At 40.4% G+C, this 18,967-nt stretch overlaps 1 protein-coding gene across 26 annotated transcripts in view; it reads left to right on the forward strand.

Annotated features, from left to right (window-relative positions):
• Positions 1–18,967, forward strand: part of CALD1 (caldesmon 1) — a 231,845-nt gene that overhangs the window by 119,221 nt on the left and 93,657 nt on the right. For all 26 annotated transcript variants that reach the window (XM_063725561.1, XM_054558997.2, XM_063725555.1 and 23 more), the window contains one exon: positions 6,621–6,732. In XM_063725561.1, the coding sequence (XP_063581631.1) occupies positions 6,662–6,732 (71 nt within the window). In that variant the 5' untranslated portion in view covers positions 6,621–6,661. The remainder of the gene's footprint in view (positions 1–6,620; positions 6,733–18,967) is intronic.

Below are 18,967 nucleotides of genomic sequence, written 5' to 3' on the forward strand. Positions count from 1 at the left end.
GGAAGGAGGAAGAAGCATGGATATGTCAAGTGTGATACCTCCAGCTTTGCTGGCTCAAGCAGGTATACAGCCATAGTATTATTATGTGGTGTAAGATAAAACTTTGAATATTATCTCTCCAACCAGCTCACTTTATAGAGAAACAAAGCTCATAGAGCTTCAGTCTCAGTCTCCTAGGTCTCATTCCAGGTCACTATTTGCCAAGGGTTTGTGAAGGAAAACAGTAAAAGTGTCAAGGTGAGTGATGATCATTGCAGATCAGAGGTAGGAAATCTGCTGGAGTATGTTGTACCCAGAAATCACCCAATACCTGTAGGATGAAGAGAAACATCACTGAGTTGCAGCGATGGCCCAACTGAAATGAATGCGAATCTTTAGGATAGACACGACATGCTCCCTTTCTCCCACAAAGCGCTGAATCTCAAGAACACAAAACAGAAAGCAGGTGATGGGTGTGATCCAAGGTTGAAGATGGATGTGATAAGCCTGGTGGAAGTTTAAAGAAGCAAGAAAGTCTGAACTATCAATTCCAGGAAGGCAAAGACCTTTTCTGTCTTGTTCACTGTTATATCCCAGCGTCTAGAACAGTACCCAGCATATAGTAGCTGTTTGGTAAATATTTACTGTATATTGATTGTATAAATGTTTTTGTGAGGCCTCATTGAAGTAGCTGAATCATGAAATTTACAGTGGGTGCAAAATGATGACTAATCAGAGAGGACCTGTCTAATAATGGTTTTGAGTGTTCCAAGACTAGAGTTCCTTGCAAGAGCAGAGAAATGATGATGTTGTGAATGAGGATACAGTGGGTTAGAGGAGGAAGATGTGTAATGAAGAAGGTGCAATATAAGAGAAGAAACTAAGATATTGAAGAAGAGTATGCAATGATGCTGTTGAGGATACAGCCATCCTGAGTTACGAATTTTACAAAGCACTAACAATAAATTAACAGAGATGAAATAAGCATTTGGAAGGCTAATTCAATTGAGATCTTTTGTGACTTGATAATTCTATGATTTAAACCAAACAGGTTGTAAACTGAAGGCATAGGTAATTTTTAGGATTATTTCTTACCTAAGGTTATATGATCCAATGAATCAATGTGGCAATCACTGATAATAGTCCTCTCAGAACTTCTTTGAGGCACTCTTGTTTGTTCCCTGAAATGGGAAACAAATCCTAGAAATAGTGGATTAGTCCTATTATAGTAGTTAAGTGTATGCACTTTGAAATTCCATAAAATGGGGATTATACTAGCTACCTCACAGATCTGTTACCCAGATAAAGTAAAATTACATATATTTTAATGGCCCAGCAGAGCTATCAGCCATGAAAAGACTTGAAGGAAACTTAAATGTGTGTTGTTAAGTGGAATAAGCCAATCAGAAAAGGCTACAGGCATACTGTATGATTCCAACTATATGATATTCTGGAAAACTCAAAGCTGTAGAGACATAAAAACATCAGTGGTTGCCAGGGTTTGGGAGTAAGGAGAGGGAAGGGATGAATGAGTGGAGCCGGTGGGGTTTTTAGGGCAGTGAAGCTATTCTGTATGATGCTACTATGGTGAATACATGACATTCAGTATTTGGTGAAACCTATGAAACTGTACAACAAACAGTGAACCTTAATGTAAACTATGAACTTTAGTTAATCATAATGCATGAATATTGGTTTGTCAATTGGAACAAATGTACCACACTACTGCAAGATGTTCCTAATAGTTTCCTAGGGCTGCCATAACAAAGTACCACACACTAGTTGGTTTATAATAACAGTAATTTCTTGTCCCACTGTTATGGAGAGTTGAAGTTTGAAATGGAGGTGTCAGCATGGCCAGGCTCCCTCTGAATGCACTGGGGAAGGGTTTGTCCCATTTCTCTTTCCCAGCTTTCTGGTGGCCTTAGGTCTTCCTTGTCTCCATTTTCTCATGGCATCTCACCATGTCTTCACATTATCTCCCCTCTGTGTGTGTCTGTCTCTGTGCCAAATTTCCTCTTTTCATAAGGACACCATCATATTGGATAAGGGACCACCCTAATCACCTCATCTTGACTACATCTGCAAAGACTCTATCTCCAAATGCAGGAGAAAATGTGGACAGGAGCTGGGGAGGGGGGAATATATGGAAACTCTGTACTCTCTATTCGCTTTTTTTCTGCTCTAAGAAATAAAGTCTATTCATTAAAAATGTTAAAGGCTTAAAAAACAGCCTGCCACATAGTACATATTCAATAAATGTTAGTTTCTTTTGGATGCTGCATTAACTTATTCAGTGTCCCTGACACAACAGATTTTATTCTTCTTGCATTCCAAGACCAATATTGGCACTGCCCAAAAAGTAGATAAGACTTAGCTTCTTCCACATGGCCTTGTCCCTAAGTGTTGAGTGCTGGGTTAGAAAGCCACCTGCTCACAAACATCTCCTGCCTTGACTGCATTTACACACATGCTCGTGCACAGGTGACACAGGTGAGCATACCCACACACACCTAAAATGGCTTATCTGCCACCAACACTGACCCAAACAAAAGCAGAAACTTACTAGTTCTTGTTATAAAGGCATCACAGGAAATATCTATAGTGAGGGCTACATGCCCATAGAGGGAAAAAGAAAAACAGCAAAAACTTTGTGAATATAAAACATAATACATTTCTTGGTTGAAAGATGCACATCAGCTATTGAACTAAATTTTTAAAGGAAAACAGCCATAAATTGATTTTAATAAATATAAATATACTTTCATTTCTGACATAGGGTGGGAGATAGAGAAGAAAAAAAAGTGACAAAGAAAGAGAAAAATTTTTTTAATGTCAGAAGAAATACCAGTCAATATTCTGCCTTTGAAAACAGGCAGAGAAAAAAAAGCAAGGAGGAAGGAAAGGAAAGACAGGAAAGTCCCGGAAGCCCTGGTATGGTGGTAAGATGCAGTACACGCCTCTTGTCACATCATGCCAATCCCCTGGGCCGCAGGCTTTTGGCTTTGTTCAAAAAGAAGGGCAGGCCGAGCACGGTGGCTCACGCCTGTAATCCCAGCACTTTGGGAGGCCGAGGTGGGAGGATCACCTGAGGTTAGGAGTTCGAGACCAGCCTGGCCAACATGGTGAAATCCCATCTCTACTAAAAATAACAAAAATTAGCCAGGTGTGGTGCTATACACCTGTAATCCCAGGTACTCGGGAGGCTGAGGCAGGAGAATTTCTCGAACTCAGGAGGCAGAGGCTGCAGTGAGCCGAGATCACGCCATTGCACTCCAGCCTGGGTGACAAGAGTGAAACTCCATCTCAAAAAAAAAAAAAGGAAGGGCAGTGTGTTTGGTGATTTGAAATCTTTTTTCTTTCCTTTTTTTTTTGAGATGGAGTCTCGCTCTGTCGCTCAGACTGGAGTGAACTGGCCCAATCTCAGCTCACTGCAACCTCCACCTCACGAGTTCAAGTGATTCTCCTGCCTCAGCCTCCCAAGTAGCTAGGATTATAGGCACCTGCCATCACACCCAGCTAATTTTTTGTGTGTTTAGTAAAGATGGGGTTTCACCATGTTGGCCAGGCTGGTCTCAATCTCCTGACCTCAAGTGATCCACCCACCTCGGCCTCCCAAAGTGCTGAGATTACAGGCGTGAGCCACTGCATCTGGCCTGAAACCTTTAACACTGACTTATTTCTTAATCATGGCAGTGTAGGCATGCCCTGTTTTAAAAGAAAATCCAATCTATGAGAATCTGTATTGAAAACACAGACATATCCATAGGTAATGACATCTGCCTCTGTTAAGATTTTTGTTTTTCCCCTCTTTACAAAAGAAGTCACCTCAGTAAATCTTTCAATAGCATGACCACAATCCCCCCTCCAGCACAAAAATTTAGATTTTCATAAAACTCTCCAAGAACCCATCTGTCACAAACATCAATACTTAGCTCTTTCACACTACTCTATTTGTGACACCCAGAGCCTCACGACTGATGGAATCACCCTGTCTTGACTTTTCATCCCTTCATTGGTTGAGAGTTTGTTTCCTAACCAATGTTGCTGAAAAGAATTCAGCACCGAGTAGGGGTAGGGCAGGAAATGAGGGATTACTGCCTGCGGACATAGAAGAGAAAAAAAAAATCACTTACCATTCTACCTAGACGTTTCTTCTCTTACAAAGGAAAGATGCTAGAGAAGGGCCGAAAAGCTCTGTGATATAAGGGTGCAGGGATGAAGGAGGATCTCCAGCCCCATCCTGGGTTGACACTGAGAGCCATTTTCATAAACACATACACCTTCTCTCCCCCACACAAGACACACATACCAGCGAGAGTCATACCACATGGTACACAGATGTGGTTTTGCGCTTTCCTCTAAGCTACACCCACTCATGTGCACAAAGCCTTACCTAGAAAAGCACTGGTCTGTAGGAAATGGCACACACTCTCTCTCTCCCTCTGGGTGCCCCCACATGTATACTCAGCAGCATTCAAATGACAGGTAGTTTTTCTATGGCTGGGAAAGAAAAAGTGCCCAAGTAAGCAAGAGAAGGTGAGGAGTGGGAGAAGAGAATGGGTAGGAGAAAAAGAATTTGCGTGGGTTAAGAGCCAGTGAGGATGGTCAGCCAAACTGACCTCACGATGTTAGTTTCACTTCCCTCTTAAGTATTCCAAGACACTGAGGGGCTCTGCAGACCATGTGCATCTCCAGCCTGCTTGGAGATATTCATTTCACTGCTCGTTAGCACCTCTATCAGAGGTATAGGCTGAGAACGACTGTTGCTGACAAACAGCCAGAATGACTACTTAAATTTGATGAGGTAGGAGCAAAAACCAGACAGAGGCTTAGAGGATGCTCTTCAAGCTACTTGGATAAATTTTAAAAGGTAAAATTGTTTGCTTATAGACAGACCTCTTTTTCCCACGTCTGTTTGCTATTGCTATAGTTATTCAAGAGGCACTTTATATGCAACAAAAGACCACATTGAAGGAAGAGAAGAGTCTACTCTCCCACTGCACCTGGCATTTGAGTCCACGAGTTTAGACCCTCCTGCCCACAGGGCTGTCCTCACACACTCCTGCCCTGTGGTCAGAACAGGAGCCTACCCCAGGGAGAAGGGCCCTGGGATGGCCTCTTAGGGAACTCTCAAATCACTTTTTCTTTTTCCATTCTGATAATTATAGACTAGATTGGAAAGTGTAGAAAAGTTTCTTTATGGTCGATGAAATAATAAGAAGGAAAATGGGTTGTTTCCTTCATAATTAGCAAAGCCTCGGGAAGTACTCTTGGTAAGAGTAAGATAGATAAACATCAAAATTTTAAAACTCCAAATAAACACCAAGATTTGAATTTCTAAAGATTTATAAGCAGCATTAATAATACCCTAGAGGATAAAAAAGGGGAAAAATTCAAACATTGTATAGTTTTGCTTTTGTTGGCTGAGATTTTATTTTTGTTTTTGTGGGGTTTTTAAAGAGGGGAAAAAAACCTTTGAAAATAAAATAATTGGACAATTTATTTAAGAAGGTTTCCGAACTTGGCTTCAAAATCTAAGTTTTGTTTTTTACTCCTTCAAACAAAGATGCCTTCAGGTGTGATGGCTTTAGGTTTTGTACAGCTCCTTATTTTTTCACGCAGGGCAAATGGCTTGTCTCATGTGCACAGAAAGGGCTGGAAAATATTTTTGTGATTCAAGTGCAGCAGAGAGTCTAGGATTCCAGAGGAAGTGGAGGCCTCCCGTTCCGCACAGGAAACAATCTTCAAGCAGGCCTTAAATGCCAGATTCCAGGCCGAGTTTAACTAACCACTGACAGCTCTGTAAACAAAGCAAGGACAAAAAGAGCCCGCTTCCCCCTTTCTGGTAGTCATTTTGGGTTTGGGGGCTGCAGGGGAATTCTGGAATACTTGACTCCATGGCACAGAAACGCAGGGGAAACGGGCGCCTCGTTTAAAGAGCTGGAAGGGGAAGGTCTTTCCGGAATTAAAATCATCACAGAGGAGGGAGGAAAGGGTGAAATGGTTGGGTTACATCTGTAGAAAAGCAGTGATTTTAGAGCTTGGAAAACAGCTTGATCACCACTTAACTGCTTTTAAAAATGTTGCTTCATGATGTTTACTCATGATGTTACTGCTGCAGTCTTTATTAAAATCCTGATGCTTCTTTGAGAATATGCACATTATATGCCTAGACACTGTATTATTTTATTTCTGGCTTTCACTTTTCTCCTGGTTCCTACATTTACCTCTTCTTGCCAATTTTCTTTTCTGTTTATCATTCCTGTTTTCCTCTTTCTTTGTTCACTTTTTCATAACTTTGGTCTGGGGTTCAGCAAGTTACAAAGAACAAAATCATTCAGTAGAATTTCAAGTGATTCTACCAATATTTCAAGTCTTCAAAAGCTCTCTGTCTCCTGAGGTCTTTTTTAAAGAATATATAATCTTGGGATCTTACTTATTTGTCTCAAAGAGATTCATGAATGAGACTGAATTTAACTCGGCTCAGGAGTCAGAAATTGATCACTGGCTACCTTATCAGCTTTCTAAGAGTAAAGAAAAATCAGGAGAATGACAAATGGGAAAGAGGGCCCACGGTGACTCGGGAGAGGTAACACGCTGAGTTATCTATGATATTGACTCTACCTCCTCTCCTTCAGGTCCAGACATCAACTGGTCTCCCTGAACCTGAAATCACACCATGGATGATTTTGAACGTCGCAGAGAACTTAGAAGGCAAAAGAGGGAGGAGATGCGACTCGAAGCAGAAAGGTAAGGATCTAGGGTGAAAAATACTTGTAATCCCTTATTAACAACGTTGGTTTCAGGCCTCAAAGACCATCCTTCTGAAAGGCCAAATATGGTCATATTGCACACTAAACTGTTTGCAAAAGTAGTTATGGAAAATTTTTCTGCTAAGACTCTAAATTTAGCATTTAAAAAAGGAAAACAAACAAGAATCAAGGAAAAGAGAGATTTGAGAGGAATCAATTGATAATTGCATATTGATAATTGCATTTAATCAATACCTTTCACATTGGAATGTTTTAAATGACAAAAGTAATGTGTGAATGAAGGTTTAAAAAGCTTATATAATAAGAAATGACAGAAAAATGCCAAGTATTGAATATTGGAACCATTTAGGACATGAGAGTCTTCAATCTGAAAAATATAAAGGCAAAAAGCCCTGGATGAATCTTGTGAAACATTTTCATTCTTATTAGAAAAGTATCCAACTCTAGGGATCCGCATAGTACAGGTTAATAATGGGCTATGTTACCGAGGAGATTCTGGTAACTCCTCGTAATTGGAAGCTGTTAATGTTGTGTGAGGCCTCTACAGTGGTGACTATAAGGTCAAATTGGGGAGATAAAGCATTGGCACATAAAACCTGGGGCATAAATGCATATTTTAACATTTTAGGCCTCAGAACAAAGGACAGTGTGGTATTTGATGTGACTTAAATCAGACGTTCTTTTGAGAAAGCAGGTTAGGCATTCACAGAGAGAAAAATGTTAAACAATGACCTTAAAATCAAATCGATTTTTTTCCCAGTAACTCCAATGCTCAGATGAAAGATGACACTTTAACGATACCACAGCAGAAAACTGGAAACTTACACCTATAATGAAAAGTATTGTTCTTATGTTCTACTTATTTGCATGGAGAATGCAAAAGCAAAAGATAAAATAACTGCCTATGATAAACTTGGCCAGAGTCAGCTGGCATTCATGAAATGACTAAACATGTCCACAAGGCACTACGGATGGTACCTGCATTCTGTTGGTTCAAATCCTAGCTCTGCCATTTACAAGCTGTGTGGCCCTGAGCAAATGATTTCTCTGTAAGCCATAGTTGCCTTATATATAAAACAGGCATAATATCTACATAGCCTGTGTGATTGTTGGGAAGATTATTGAGCTTCATAAATAGCCTAGTCAGGTACCTAGCACATAGTAGTTTTTCATAAATGATAGTTTTTCACAAATGATAGCTATTATTATTATTAACCATTATCACTAGCCAAACAAGTAAGAAATAGCATAGCAGCATAGCCAGAGCTAAACAATCATGCCAAGAGAAGGAAAGGTAGTCATCATCCTGCAATGGAACTAGTCAGAGAAAGTTTCTTGGTGGAGGTGAGCCATGGAGGAGGTAACGATGGCAATGAAGAGGGAAACGGAGCCTGTCTAGGTGAAGGAATGACACCAGCAAAAGTGCAGAAGTGGAAATAAGAATCCTGGTGCAAGAAACCTGTTGAGTGTTTGAGGGAAAAATGGATTGGACTTGTATATCTTGGCTGTTTCTATTTGCCATACAAGGAATAGACAGAGACTTAACAAGGGAGTTATGTGTGATGACACTATGCTGGAGAAACTCATCTACAGTGGACTAGAATATGGGGATAGCAGCACTGGAAGAGATAGTATGGTAATGAGGGCCTGAATCAGGTCAATGAGTATGGAAATGAAGAAAGATCAAATATGAGAGTCCTTACAGAGGGAGAATTAGCAAACCTTTTAGGAGAGCAAAGTACTTATAGATGATTCCAAAGAATATACGTCTGAGGAGCTGGAAGGAAAGTCTCTGCTTTGTCCCAAATGGAGGATTTCCTTCTTGAATGGTCAGAGGAGCAGTGTTTAATTTCAGGTAGAAACCACATCCAAAAGGAGATTTCCTGCAGGCATGTGGAGATAGGAAATTTCACTCTTTGTTCAAAAAGGGAAAGAAATTATTATTAGAGAAATAAATTTGGGCAGACATAGTATGGTGGTGCTAGTACAAAAGCTGAGGGGATATTCCCAAAAATGCAAGTGTAGAAAAAGTGAGCGGTCATCAAGGTATAATGGAAACCATCAAAGAAGACAAAGTACCAGGGAGATGGGGGAGAACCAGGGAGAGTATGAGGCCCAATGTTGAGTGGACATGGTGGACATGGAAGTCTTGTGGGCAGTGTCTGGGCTCAGTGAACCACACCTCTTATTCCTTCCAATGCTGTGTTATTTCACCTCAGGTTCTCATGATAGTCTACAAAATACCTTCATCCAACAACTATTTATTAAGCACTAACCAGGTTTAAGTGTGCCAAGATGGGAAAAAATAATGGTGGTAAAGAAGTAGACATGGTTCCTGCCTTTATATAACTCACAGCATGCTAGGAAACCAAAGTGTAATAGAATCAGGAAGCAGACAGGCCAGGGTGTAGGGGCAGACCTGATAGAGTTGTGGCTAGAGAGGCTCAGGACTGAGGATGTAGACATTGGGCATCAGGCTAGATTGCCATTGTCAGCTTCTTTCCTTTCCACGTGAACAGGGCGTCAGGGAATCATTGACAGAGGTGTGACGGAACTAAATTGGTGTGGTTAGGGCCATACTGTCATTAGAGTGAATAAACCCAGTTTCTTCAGATTCAGGACTTTGCTTAAGAACTGACCACACGGCTACATGGTTTGTTCCTTTGACTTTTTTGTTTTGTGTGGAAGAATTTGTCTTCTTTTAATGTCAGACGTAAAAGGAATGTACACAGTAAATCTTAGTTATGTACCCTAAATAACCTAAAATAAACTTACACAAATTAATCCTAACCTTGTTTAATTTACATTTCTGTCTGTATTACTTCTTTTGGGATATTATATTGTTTTCTTTTCTGTTTTTTATTTCTTCTTTCCTTCCTTTTCTTTCTTGCTTCCATTCATTTCCTTCCTTCCTTCCTTCCTCTCTCTCTCTCTCTCGCTCTTTCTTTCTTCTTAAGAGTAGTACCTACATAATTCCTTATACTTCTACTAAGTTTACCTTTCCATGTTTCAAGGTGAGCCTTCTAGTTCTGCTATTCTGAGATTTGGTAAGCCCATGCCCACCCGTCAGGATTTTGTAAAATCTGATCATTTATGGGAATAGTGAAAGTCAGGCTTCATGGTTCAGCCAGCTCTGGTGGGAAAGTGCAGGGTGTGTGCAGGAAACAGGTGGCCAGAAGCTGAAATCAAGGCCATCTAAAATCATGGTTTTGATCTGAAGACAAAGGGCACATGAGACCCTGAGCGAGTCCCTCTTCCTTTAGCTCCAGACCTTGGCTTCGTCCTCTAAAATAAGACTAGCCATTTTCTCTGGGGTATTGGTGGTCATTTTAATTTTTTTTTCGCTTTTGTATTATTGACTTTTCTTTACTACGATCATATGTTACTTTATTTAAAGCCAAATAAAAATTAAGGCAATTTTCTGTCTTGAAAAAAAATAATTCTATGGCCCTATGCAGTATACCTGAGCCCAGATGGGAGAAGACTTAGCTTCTCTTTGAATTTAGGGAACTAAAAGAAAGATTTCATCCTTGATCTGGAGGGCAGTTACCAACTACCGGAAATAGAGTGGCTCCAAGGCTCGGAGCTGCAGATTCATTCACTTACTCTCAACACATTTTTACTAGGCATCTATTCCACTACAAGCTCTATTTTGGGTACTGAGAATAGACCCACAGAGTAACAGTGTTGGGAAGTGTGTGCTTAATGTTTTTCAACCTATCTAAAATGAAGAAAATATCAAGAAATTATACTTTTATATCCCCAAACATAACATGTACCCCGTATGAGTTCATACTTATTAGAGATGACCCACAGCCTTTGTACACTTCACCCCTGCAGACAGTGTGGGGGATGGGGTATACTGCAGAGAAGAGAAAGTCCATTGACTTTCCTTACCCATAAAAGCTTTTCAAATAAAAATACCCTGTTATTTTTATTTAATTAGTATTGAGTTTGATTACCAAGTACAGTTTTACTTTGAAATGATAAACAATTTAAAACTTGTACTTTTACCTGGTGTTATAACCACAGATTAAAATAAAGTGAATTTTTATGCATTTTATTCTTCAGAAATAGACCTTTTCAAAAACTATTTTGCAAGCTAATTGCAGGCTTTGTGCCATGCTGGCTTGCACGTGCTTGGGACTGGCATTTATTCACTGCATCCGAGCTGTCCTGAGACTCTGTCGTTCACATATCTCCTTCTAAGGGTTTTAGCCCAGTTCATTTCAAATAACCTCGACTGCAAACATAGTGCATCAAAAACGTTCTTCCAGCTGGGCACAGAGGCTCATGCCTGTAATCCCAGCACTTTGGGAGGCTGAGGTGGGTGGTCAGGAGTTCGAGACCACCCTGGCCAACATGGAGAAACCCCGTCTGTACTAAAAATACAAAAAGTAGCTAGGCATGGTGGTGGGTGCCTGTAATCCCAGCTACTCTGGAGGCTGAGGTAAGGAGAATAGCTTGAACCTGGGAGGCAGAGGGTGCAGTGAGCCGAGATTACGCCACTGCACCCCAGCCTAAGCGACAGAGTGAGACTCGGTCTCAAAAAAATAAAAAAAAAAAGTTCTTTCTTCTTTGTCTTGCCCCTTAGCCTGTGCAACTTTTATGCCATTACCTCGTCCTTCCTTGTCTTCCATTTGGCTTTCTCACTCTGAGTTCTTGAGATAAGGTCTTTAGATTTGGCAAAAAGGAAGGAAGTACTTCATTTTGTCATAAAAAGAAATACAGACGTTGAATACCTACAAAATGCAAGATACTATACCGAACCATAGGAATCAGTGGTCACCAGTAGAGACAGTATCCCAGTAGTCACTAAGCTCCTATTCTAAGGGGATTAGTAACTTTAGAGCAATCATGACCAAAAGAGGGAGAAAAAAAATTCAGTAGGCCGAATGGAATGAGCAGGTAATCAGTGAAAATCCTTAATGCATTGTTTCTAAGCAAAAGGCACTATTTGCTCACATCTCAAATTAAACTATATTTTAAAAGCAATTACTCATTTGAACAAATAGATAAAAATTTAGTTTTGCTGTTTATTATTCTCCACCAATCTCATGGGAGTAAAAAGTTAAATAGATACATTCTGGCCGGATGCGATGGCTCACTCCCATAATCCTAGCATTTTGGGAGGCCAAGGCAGGCAGATCACTTGAGGTCAGGAGTTCGAAACCAGCCTGGCCAACATGGTGAAACCCTGTCTCTACTAAAAATACAAAAAAAAATTAGCTGGGCGTAGTAGCTGGTGCCTGTAATCCCAGCTACTCAGGAGTCTGAGGCAGGAGAATCACTTGAATCTGGGAGGCAGAGGTTGCAGTGAGCCACAATCACGCCACTGCACTACAATCTGGGCGACAGAGGAAAAAAAAAAGAAACTATATTCTGCTTCCCTTTCTGTTTCTTTTATTTCAATCCCTCTCCTCTGCCTTCATCTCTGTATTCTTCGGTGCACCTTCATGTGCCTCTTCCCCGGTCCACGTGCATCTTCATCAACACTTGATTTGTTTGTTTCTGTGTCTCTTCCCATCTGCATTCCTAATCTGTCTGCTCTGGATTATGTGTGGATGTGCTGTTGCATCACCAGGAAATACATACTTCTGAACAGGAAAGAGGAAGAGAGAAACCCAGTTCTCTTCCTGTTCAGCAAGTATAAAAAAGTGCTAGATATTTTATGTGTGTCTAGTAAAGACGGACCGCCACCGGCCCCAGAATTAGCTATGTCTGAATGGAACATTTATGCTCTATATGAATGAGGCAATCCCAAGACATATAATGATGGGAGGCAGTACAGTTGGCAGTTAAGGGCATGAGCTTTAGCATTGGGCAGCTATAGTGTCAAATCCCAGCTCTGCCACTTATTAACTATGGGATCTACCAAATTATTCAATCTTTCAAATATTTTGTATCCTCCCTTACAAAATGGGGGTAATAAAAGTATCCACCTCACTGGTTTTTTGTGGGGATGTAAAAAGATAATACATGAAAGTATTAACACAGTGTTATTCATCTAACAAACATTCAATAAACTCATTATTAATTATTATTACCTAATTTGATTCTCTACAACATGGAAATAAAAAAATAAAAATATGAAAGGCTTGTGGATTGTTTTGCACATCATAGATGGTACAAGAACCATAGGCAAGATGAAAGGCAGGAATTCGTGACTGACTTTGAGCTTTGAGTGGCTGTGATCAGTAACAGTTTTTGAGGAAGGACTGTGTTGCCTCAGCTGGAAGAATTAGCACCAGTTTAAGTTATTTTTAAAAATTTGGTTGAAAGAATGTTGAGCTGTGGTGTATTTTCTTTTTTTCTTTGTTTTTTGTTTTTGTTTTGTTTTGTTTTTTTGAGATGGAGTCTCGCTTTGTTGGCCAGGCTGGAGCGCAGTGGTACCATCTCGGCTCACTGCAATCTCCGCCTCCCAGGTTCAAGCGATTCTCCTGCCCCAGCCTCTCGAGTAGGCACATGCTACCACATCCAGCTAGTTTTTGTGTTAATTAGAGAGGAGGTTTCACCATGTTGGCCAGGCTGGTCTCAAACTCCTGGCCTCAAGTGCTCCACCGGCCTCAGTCTCCCAAAGTACTGGGATTACAGGCATGAGGAGCTGTGACATATTTTCTGAGAAACCAGCAGTGATGCTTTTATCCATGAGAAAATCTCCAGCAGACACACTTGGCCGACACTGGGCTTGGTTCCCCAACAAACGGCTCTCCTTTCCAAGATGTGCTCATTACGTTCCCAGCATCTGCTTTCTGCACCCAACGTGAGTTCCTCTCACTGATCAGAAGAAAGGCCCCTATTGTAGAGTTACGTTATCAGATTCAGAAGCTCACAGACATAAATAAAGGGAATGAAAACACTTGCTGTTGTCATCATTCATACATTTTTACGGGCCTCTGAAATAGCTTGATGATTAGACATTTGAAAGTAAATATTTTTACTACACTATAAAAAGAAGCAATTTTTTAAAATCCATGGGGTCTCTAAAGTCCCCTCCCAGAACTGTATCACTGAGACTTTTTTACATGACTTAATAGAAATGGCCAATCAATGATTATACAACACACAACCCCTCACACACACAAACACGCACACTTATTCAAAATGCTTAGCATCAGGACCTTGACATTTTTAAATAAAATCTTTTAAAATGAAATTACTGTTATTTTATCATCAGAACATTATTTTCCATTAAGAAGTTAAATACGATATTCCTTTGAAACTATCTAAATTATCAAAGTAGCTAGATTTGCTCAAAATTTCCCTTCAGTTCTCTCAGAAAACTGATCACTCCAGGGGGCAAAAGAAAGTTAGAATTTGCCATCTAGTTTTCTACTTTTATTTTTTATTTTTTGTAGAGATGTGGTCTCGCCATGTTGCGCAGTCCAGTCTCAAACTCCTGGACTCAAGCAGTCCTCCCACCTTGGCCTCCCAAAGTGCTGAGGTTACAGGCGTGAGTCACCGCATACTTTCAAATTAAAAGATCTGTCACTGGGCGAGGTGGCTCATGCCTGTAATCCCAACAATTTGCGAGGCTAAGCCAGGTGGATCACCTGAGGTCAGGAGTTCGAGACCAGCCTGGCCAACATGGTGAAACCCCATCTCTACTAAAAATACAAAAAATAAGCTGGGCGTGGCAGTGGGCGCCTGTAATCCCAGCTACTCAGGAAGCTGAGACAGGAGAATTGCTGGAACCCGGGAGGTGGAGGTTGCAGTGAGCCGAGATCACGCCATTGCACTCCAGCCTGGGCAACAAGAGCGAAATGCCATCTCAAAAAAAAAAAAAAAGAAAAAAAGGCTGGGCACGGTGGCTCACACCTGTCATCTCAGCACTTTAGGAGGCTGAGGCGGGCAGATTATGAGGTCAGGAGATTGAGACCATCCTGGCTAACACGGTGAAACCCTGTCTCTACTAAAAATACAAAAAACTAGCCTGGTGTGGTGGCGGGTGTCTGTAGTCCCAGCTACTCGGGAGGCTGAGGCAGGAGAATGGCGTGAACCCAGGAGGTGGAGCTTGCAATGAGCCAAGATTACACCACTGTACTCCAGCCTGGGAGACAGCAAGACTCCGTCTAAAAAAATAAAAAAGATTTGTTTTCAAGTAATTGGTTTGAAAGACATTTAAAAATATTTCTGGAAGGTTTCATATCTATTTGACATAAAAATTAGATGTTTTGGTATCTATTTATACTTTTTACAATCTATTTCTTTAGTTTCAGTCCAACTTGAATGTAAGGGCATGAACAAGATGAAGTAGATAATTCCCATGTATAGGGATCCTTATTTGTTTGTGTCCAGTCACATAAAAATACACATACACATCGATATCCTCCCCCTCTTGTACTTTTTTTCTCTCACTCACTCTAAATACACATTATTTGTTACCTTTGTCAATTTATAGGTAAAGATGACATACTTTGACCAATTTCCACTAGCCTAACAATTCCTCTCAACCTAAAAGTAGCCTATGCTACGGTTGCCAGGAGAACATCAAGAATTAGGATCTACCCAAAGTGGCATCCATTCAATAACTACATCTAAATTTTTGGTACAAAAAATTAAATATCTAGATTCTTAAGGGTCTCACATACTGATCCATCACCTCATGCGTAGCTGCAAAAAAAAAAAAAAAGGTAACAAATATGTAAGTCCATACATTTACATATTAAAAAGCAATTTTGTTTTGTTTGTTTGTTTGTTTCCATATGTAAAATTTATAATTTAACAATCCTCCATCACCTAGGGAAAGGGAGGATGATGTGGTAGTTAGGTGTGTGGGTTATGAAGTCTGACACACCTGGGTTCAAATCCTGACTTGGACAGCTATTAGTTGGGTTACCTTGTGATAAATTAAATATTTCTTGCTCCTTTTTATTTATCTATAAAAAAGCCTCACAGAGTCATTGTAAAGATTAGGCTGGGCACGGTGGCTCACGCCTGTAATCCCAGCACTTTGGGAGGCTGAGATGGGCAGATCACTTGAAGTCAGGAGCTCAAGACCAGCCTGGCCAACTTGGTGAAACCCCATCGCTACTAAAAAATACAAACACAAAAACAAAAACCAAAAAATTAGCTGCGCGTGGTGGCAGTCGCCTATAATCCCAGCTACTTGGGAGGCTGAGGCAGGAGACTCGCTTGAACCCAGGAGGCAGAGGTTGCAGTAAGCCAAGATCACATCACTGCACTCCAGCCTGGGCGACAGAGTGAAACTCTGTCTTAAAAAAAAAAAAAAAAAAAAAAAATTAAACTAGTTGGCCCATCGTGTAGAAAAATTAGCACAATGCCTGGCATATAGTATATGCACAAAAAATGTTAGATATTATTATTATAATTGTTTTAATGTTTTGGTAGGCCTTTGGTACAAAATAAAATTTTACTGAACACAAATTTTTTTTTTTTTTTTTTTTTTGAGACGGAGTCTTGTCCTGTCACCCATGCTGGAGTGCAGTAGCACGATCTTGGCTCACTGCAACCTCCACCTCCCGAGTTCAAGTGGTTCTCCTGCCTCACCCTCTCGAGTAGCTGGGATTACAGGCACGCGCCACCACGCCTGGCTAATTTTTTGTATCTTTAGTAGAGACGGGATTTCACCATGTTGGTCAGGCAGGTCTCAAACTCCTGACCTTGTGATCTGCCCGCCTCGGCCTCCCAAAGTGCTGGGATTACAGGCATAAGCCACTGCATCCAGCCCTGAATATGAATTTTATGTCTCTGTCATCTCGGTCATTATAACTTCCTGCATCCTTACCACAAACCTTCTTTTCTATACTGACCTTGAATTTGCTGAGACGTTTTTATTGCAGTTGAGAAAGAAAACTTTGGCAACATCGAAGTCTACCTGGCAAATATTATTGCTCCATGAGGAGTTCAAAATTACATATTGTAGACGTGGCTGATTTTCTAATTCATGAGTGACATATTCTTTATTTTAAATATAATGTCTAAAACATCTCTCTGAATTTCACGTTAAAAGTTTAATTTAAAGTAGTTCTCAAGTAGAAAAATAGCTCTCAAGTAGAAAAAAAAGTATCAGCCAATTTTTTTGTCTAATATTAATAAGAAAATGAACCATCATTTGTTTAACATCAACCAAATTCCAGGTACTAGGTGATATACTTTATATACATTACCCCATTTAATCATCCAAACAATGCTATGACCTGGATATTTTACTTACAGTTGAGGAATCCTTGGGTCTGAAAGTCTAAGTAACATGTTCAGCTTCCTATAACTAAGGACTACAACCCGGTTCTGCCTCAAATCTCAAAGCCTTCCCACTGAAACAAATTGATCCATAGAGTTTTTTATGTTTAACTGGTGGTCTTGGCTGAAAATCCATAATCTCCATAATGGCAAAATAACTCCCCAAGATTGGGGAAATTTATTCAAAGCGGTTATGTGGCAATGAGACAGCCAGGTGGGAGAGAGTCCCTGGAGAAACTCCAATCAGCCTGCCCGCTCAGGTGGAGCCTCAGGAAGTTCACGAGATTTGCAGCTGGGAGGAGCCTGGCCCCGCCTTTTCCTGTGCGGAACGGGGCATTCAAATGGCGGGTGGGAAGAGCTCTAGCAGAGGGACTCTGGCCTTGGGAGAGTCCCTGTTTCCCCCTTTACTTCCTTTTCACCCAATAAAATCCTGCTTTGCTCACCCGTTAAACCATCTGTGAGCCCAAATTTTCGTGGCCGTGGGACAGACAAGAACCCTGTCTTTAGCTGAACTAAGGAAAGTCCTGCAACAGCAATGGACTAAACAAAGACTATTGTGCCTAGTTGAACTATTTTTTATGCTTCTTCAGGTAAATTGCTTACATGTGTAGGCACAGTCATTGTTTTGTTTGCCCTCAGAAAATCTCCTGTGTTATTCCCGTTTAACAGAAAAATAGAAACAGAGAAGATCGAGTTTCCCTGCTTAAGGCAAAGAAGGCTGTTGATACGACTATTCTTGACTTTTCACCGGACTTTTTTCAACAAGACTGTACATCATTAGGACAGGGACTTAGTCACATCATCACTCTTAAAAACTTAAGGCTGTCTCTGACCTTATGAATCATCTTCCGCAGGGGAACGTTATGTATTCAGTTTTGGACCACACACTATTTTTGAGGCACTGATGAAAGCTCTGGACCCTCCTCCAAGAAAAATGCACATATGCACCCACCAAACTTGGCACTTACATTCAGTGGCATCATGAACCTCCGTCCGCAGACCTCCTGGAGGCCGATGCCTTCTGGCCAAGAATCCCTGATCTAATGAATTTTAAAACTGCCTGTTAAATATTAAGAAACTCAAGCCTAGGAGACATATCCTCTTAAGATCACCCAGCTAAGCTGTTTGCATAGTGTGGGCCCCTAGACAAACAAAGCCATCCTGATCCTGCTGTATGTAAAAAAGTCTATGGCTATTGATTAGGAAAATAAAGCATACTTTTGGAAAAGAGTGTATTCTACAATGTACTGCATGTAGAGTGCTTTCTAAAACTTAAAAACCGTTTATGGATAATATTTCTAAATAAAGGAGATTAGGTCAGATTACAGTGAATAAAGTGAAAAATAAAGAAAGATGAGTGGATAGGCAGAATGATACCAGTTAATTGTCAGGAACTGGGAATCGAACTTTGGCATCTTTGTCAACAAGGACAAAAAAAACTATGGTGATTTACTACAATCCCATTTTCCATCAATTTTGGAATTCTTTTATTTGGTATATGTTGTGTTAGCATGATTTCTTCAAACAAAGCTTAATTATGAAACTAAGTTATGTAGGATTTCTCCATTGTTACCAGTTTTTAGAAAATTCATCAAATGACTTTTCTCTCTAAATATGAAAAAGATAATAACTGATTTGATTCCTAACAGAGAAACTTATATTTTACATTTATCACTACTATCTTTGGGGAGGATGGGACAGATTTGGAGTGGGACAGGTGCCTTTCAGAGAGTAGGATCTAGAGTCATGAAGACTTAGATTCAAATCCCAGAATCCCAGCTGGATTCTCAATGGTGGTTCTACTCCGCCTCTCTCAGCCTATTTCATCAAGTGGAAAATGGCCATCGAAATAGTTCTTCCTTATAAGGTTTAATGCAGATTATAAAGCACTTAGTAATTCCTAAAACATGATTAGTGCTCAGTCTGTTACCTCTTGTTGCTGTTTTTCTGCTGGCTGAAGGACATGGTAAGAAAGGCACTCTCAGAAAAGCCCTCTCTGGGGTCACCTC

This window comes from Pongo abelii, chromosome 6 (genome assembly GCF_028885655.2).
Source record: "Pongo abelii isolate AG06213 chromosome 6, NHGRI_mPonAbe1-v2.0_pri, whole genome shotgun sequence".
NCBI lineage: Eukaryota > Metazoa > Chordata > Mammalia > Primates > Hominidae > Pongo > Pongo abelii.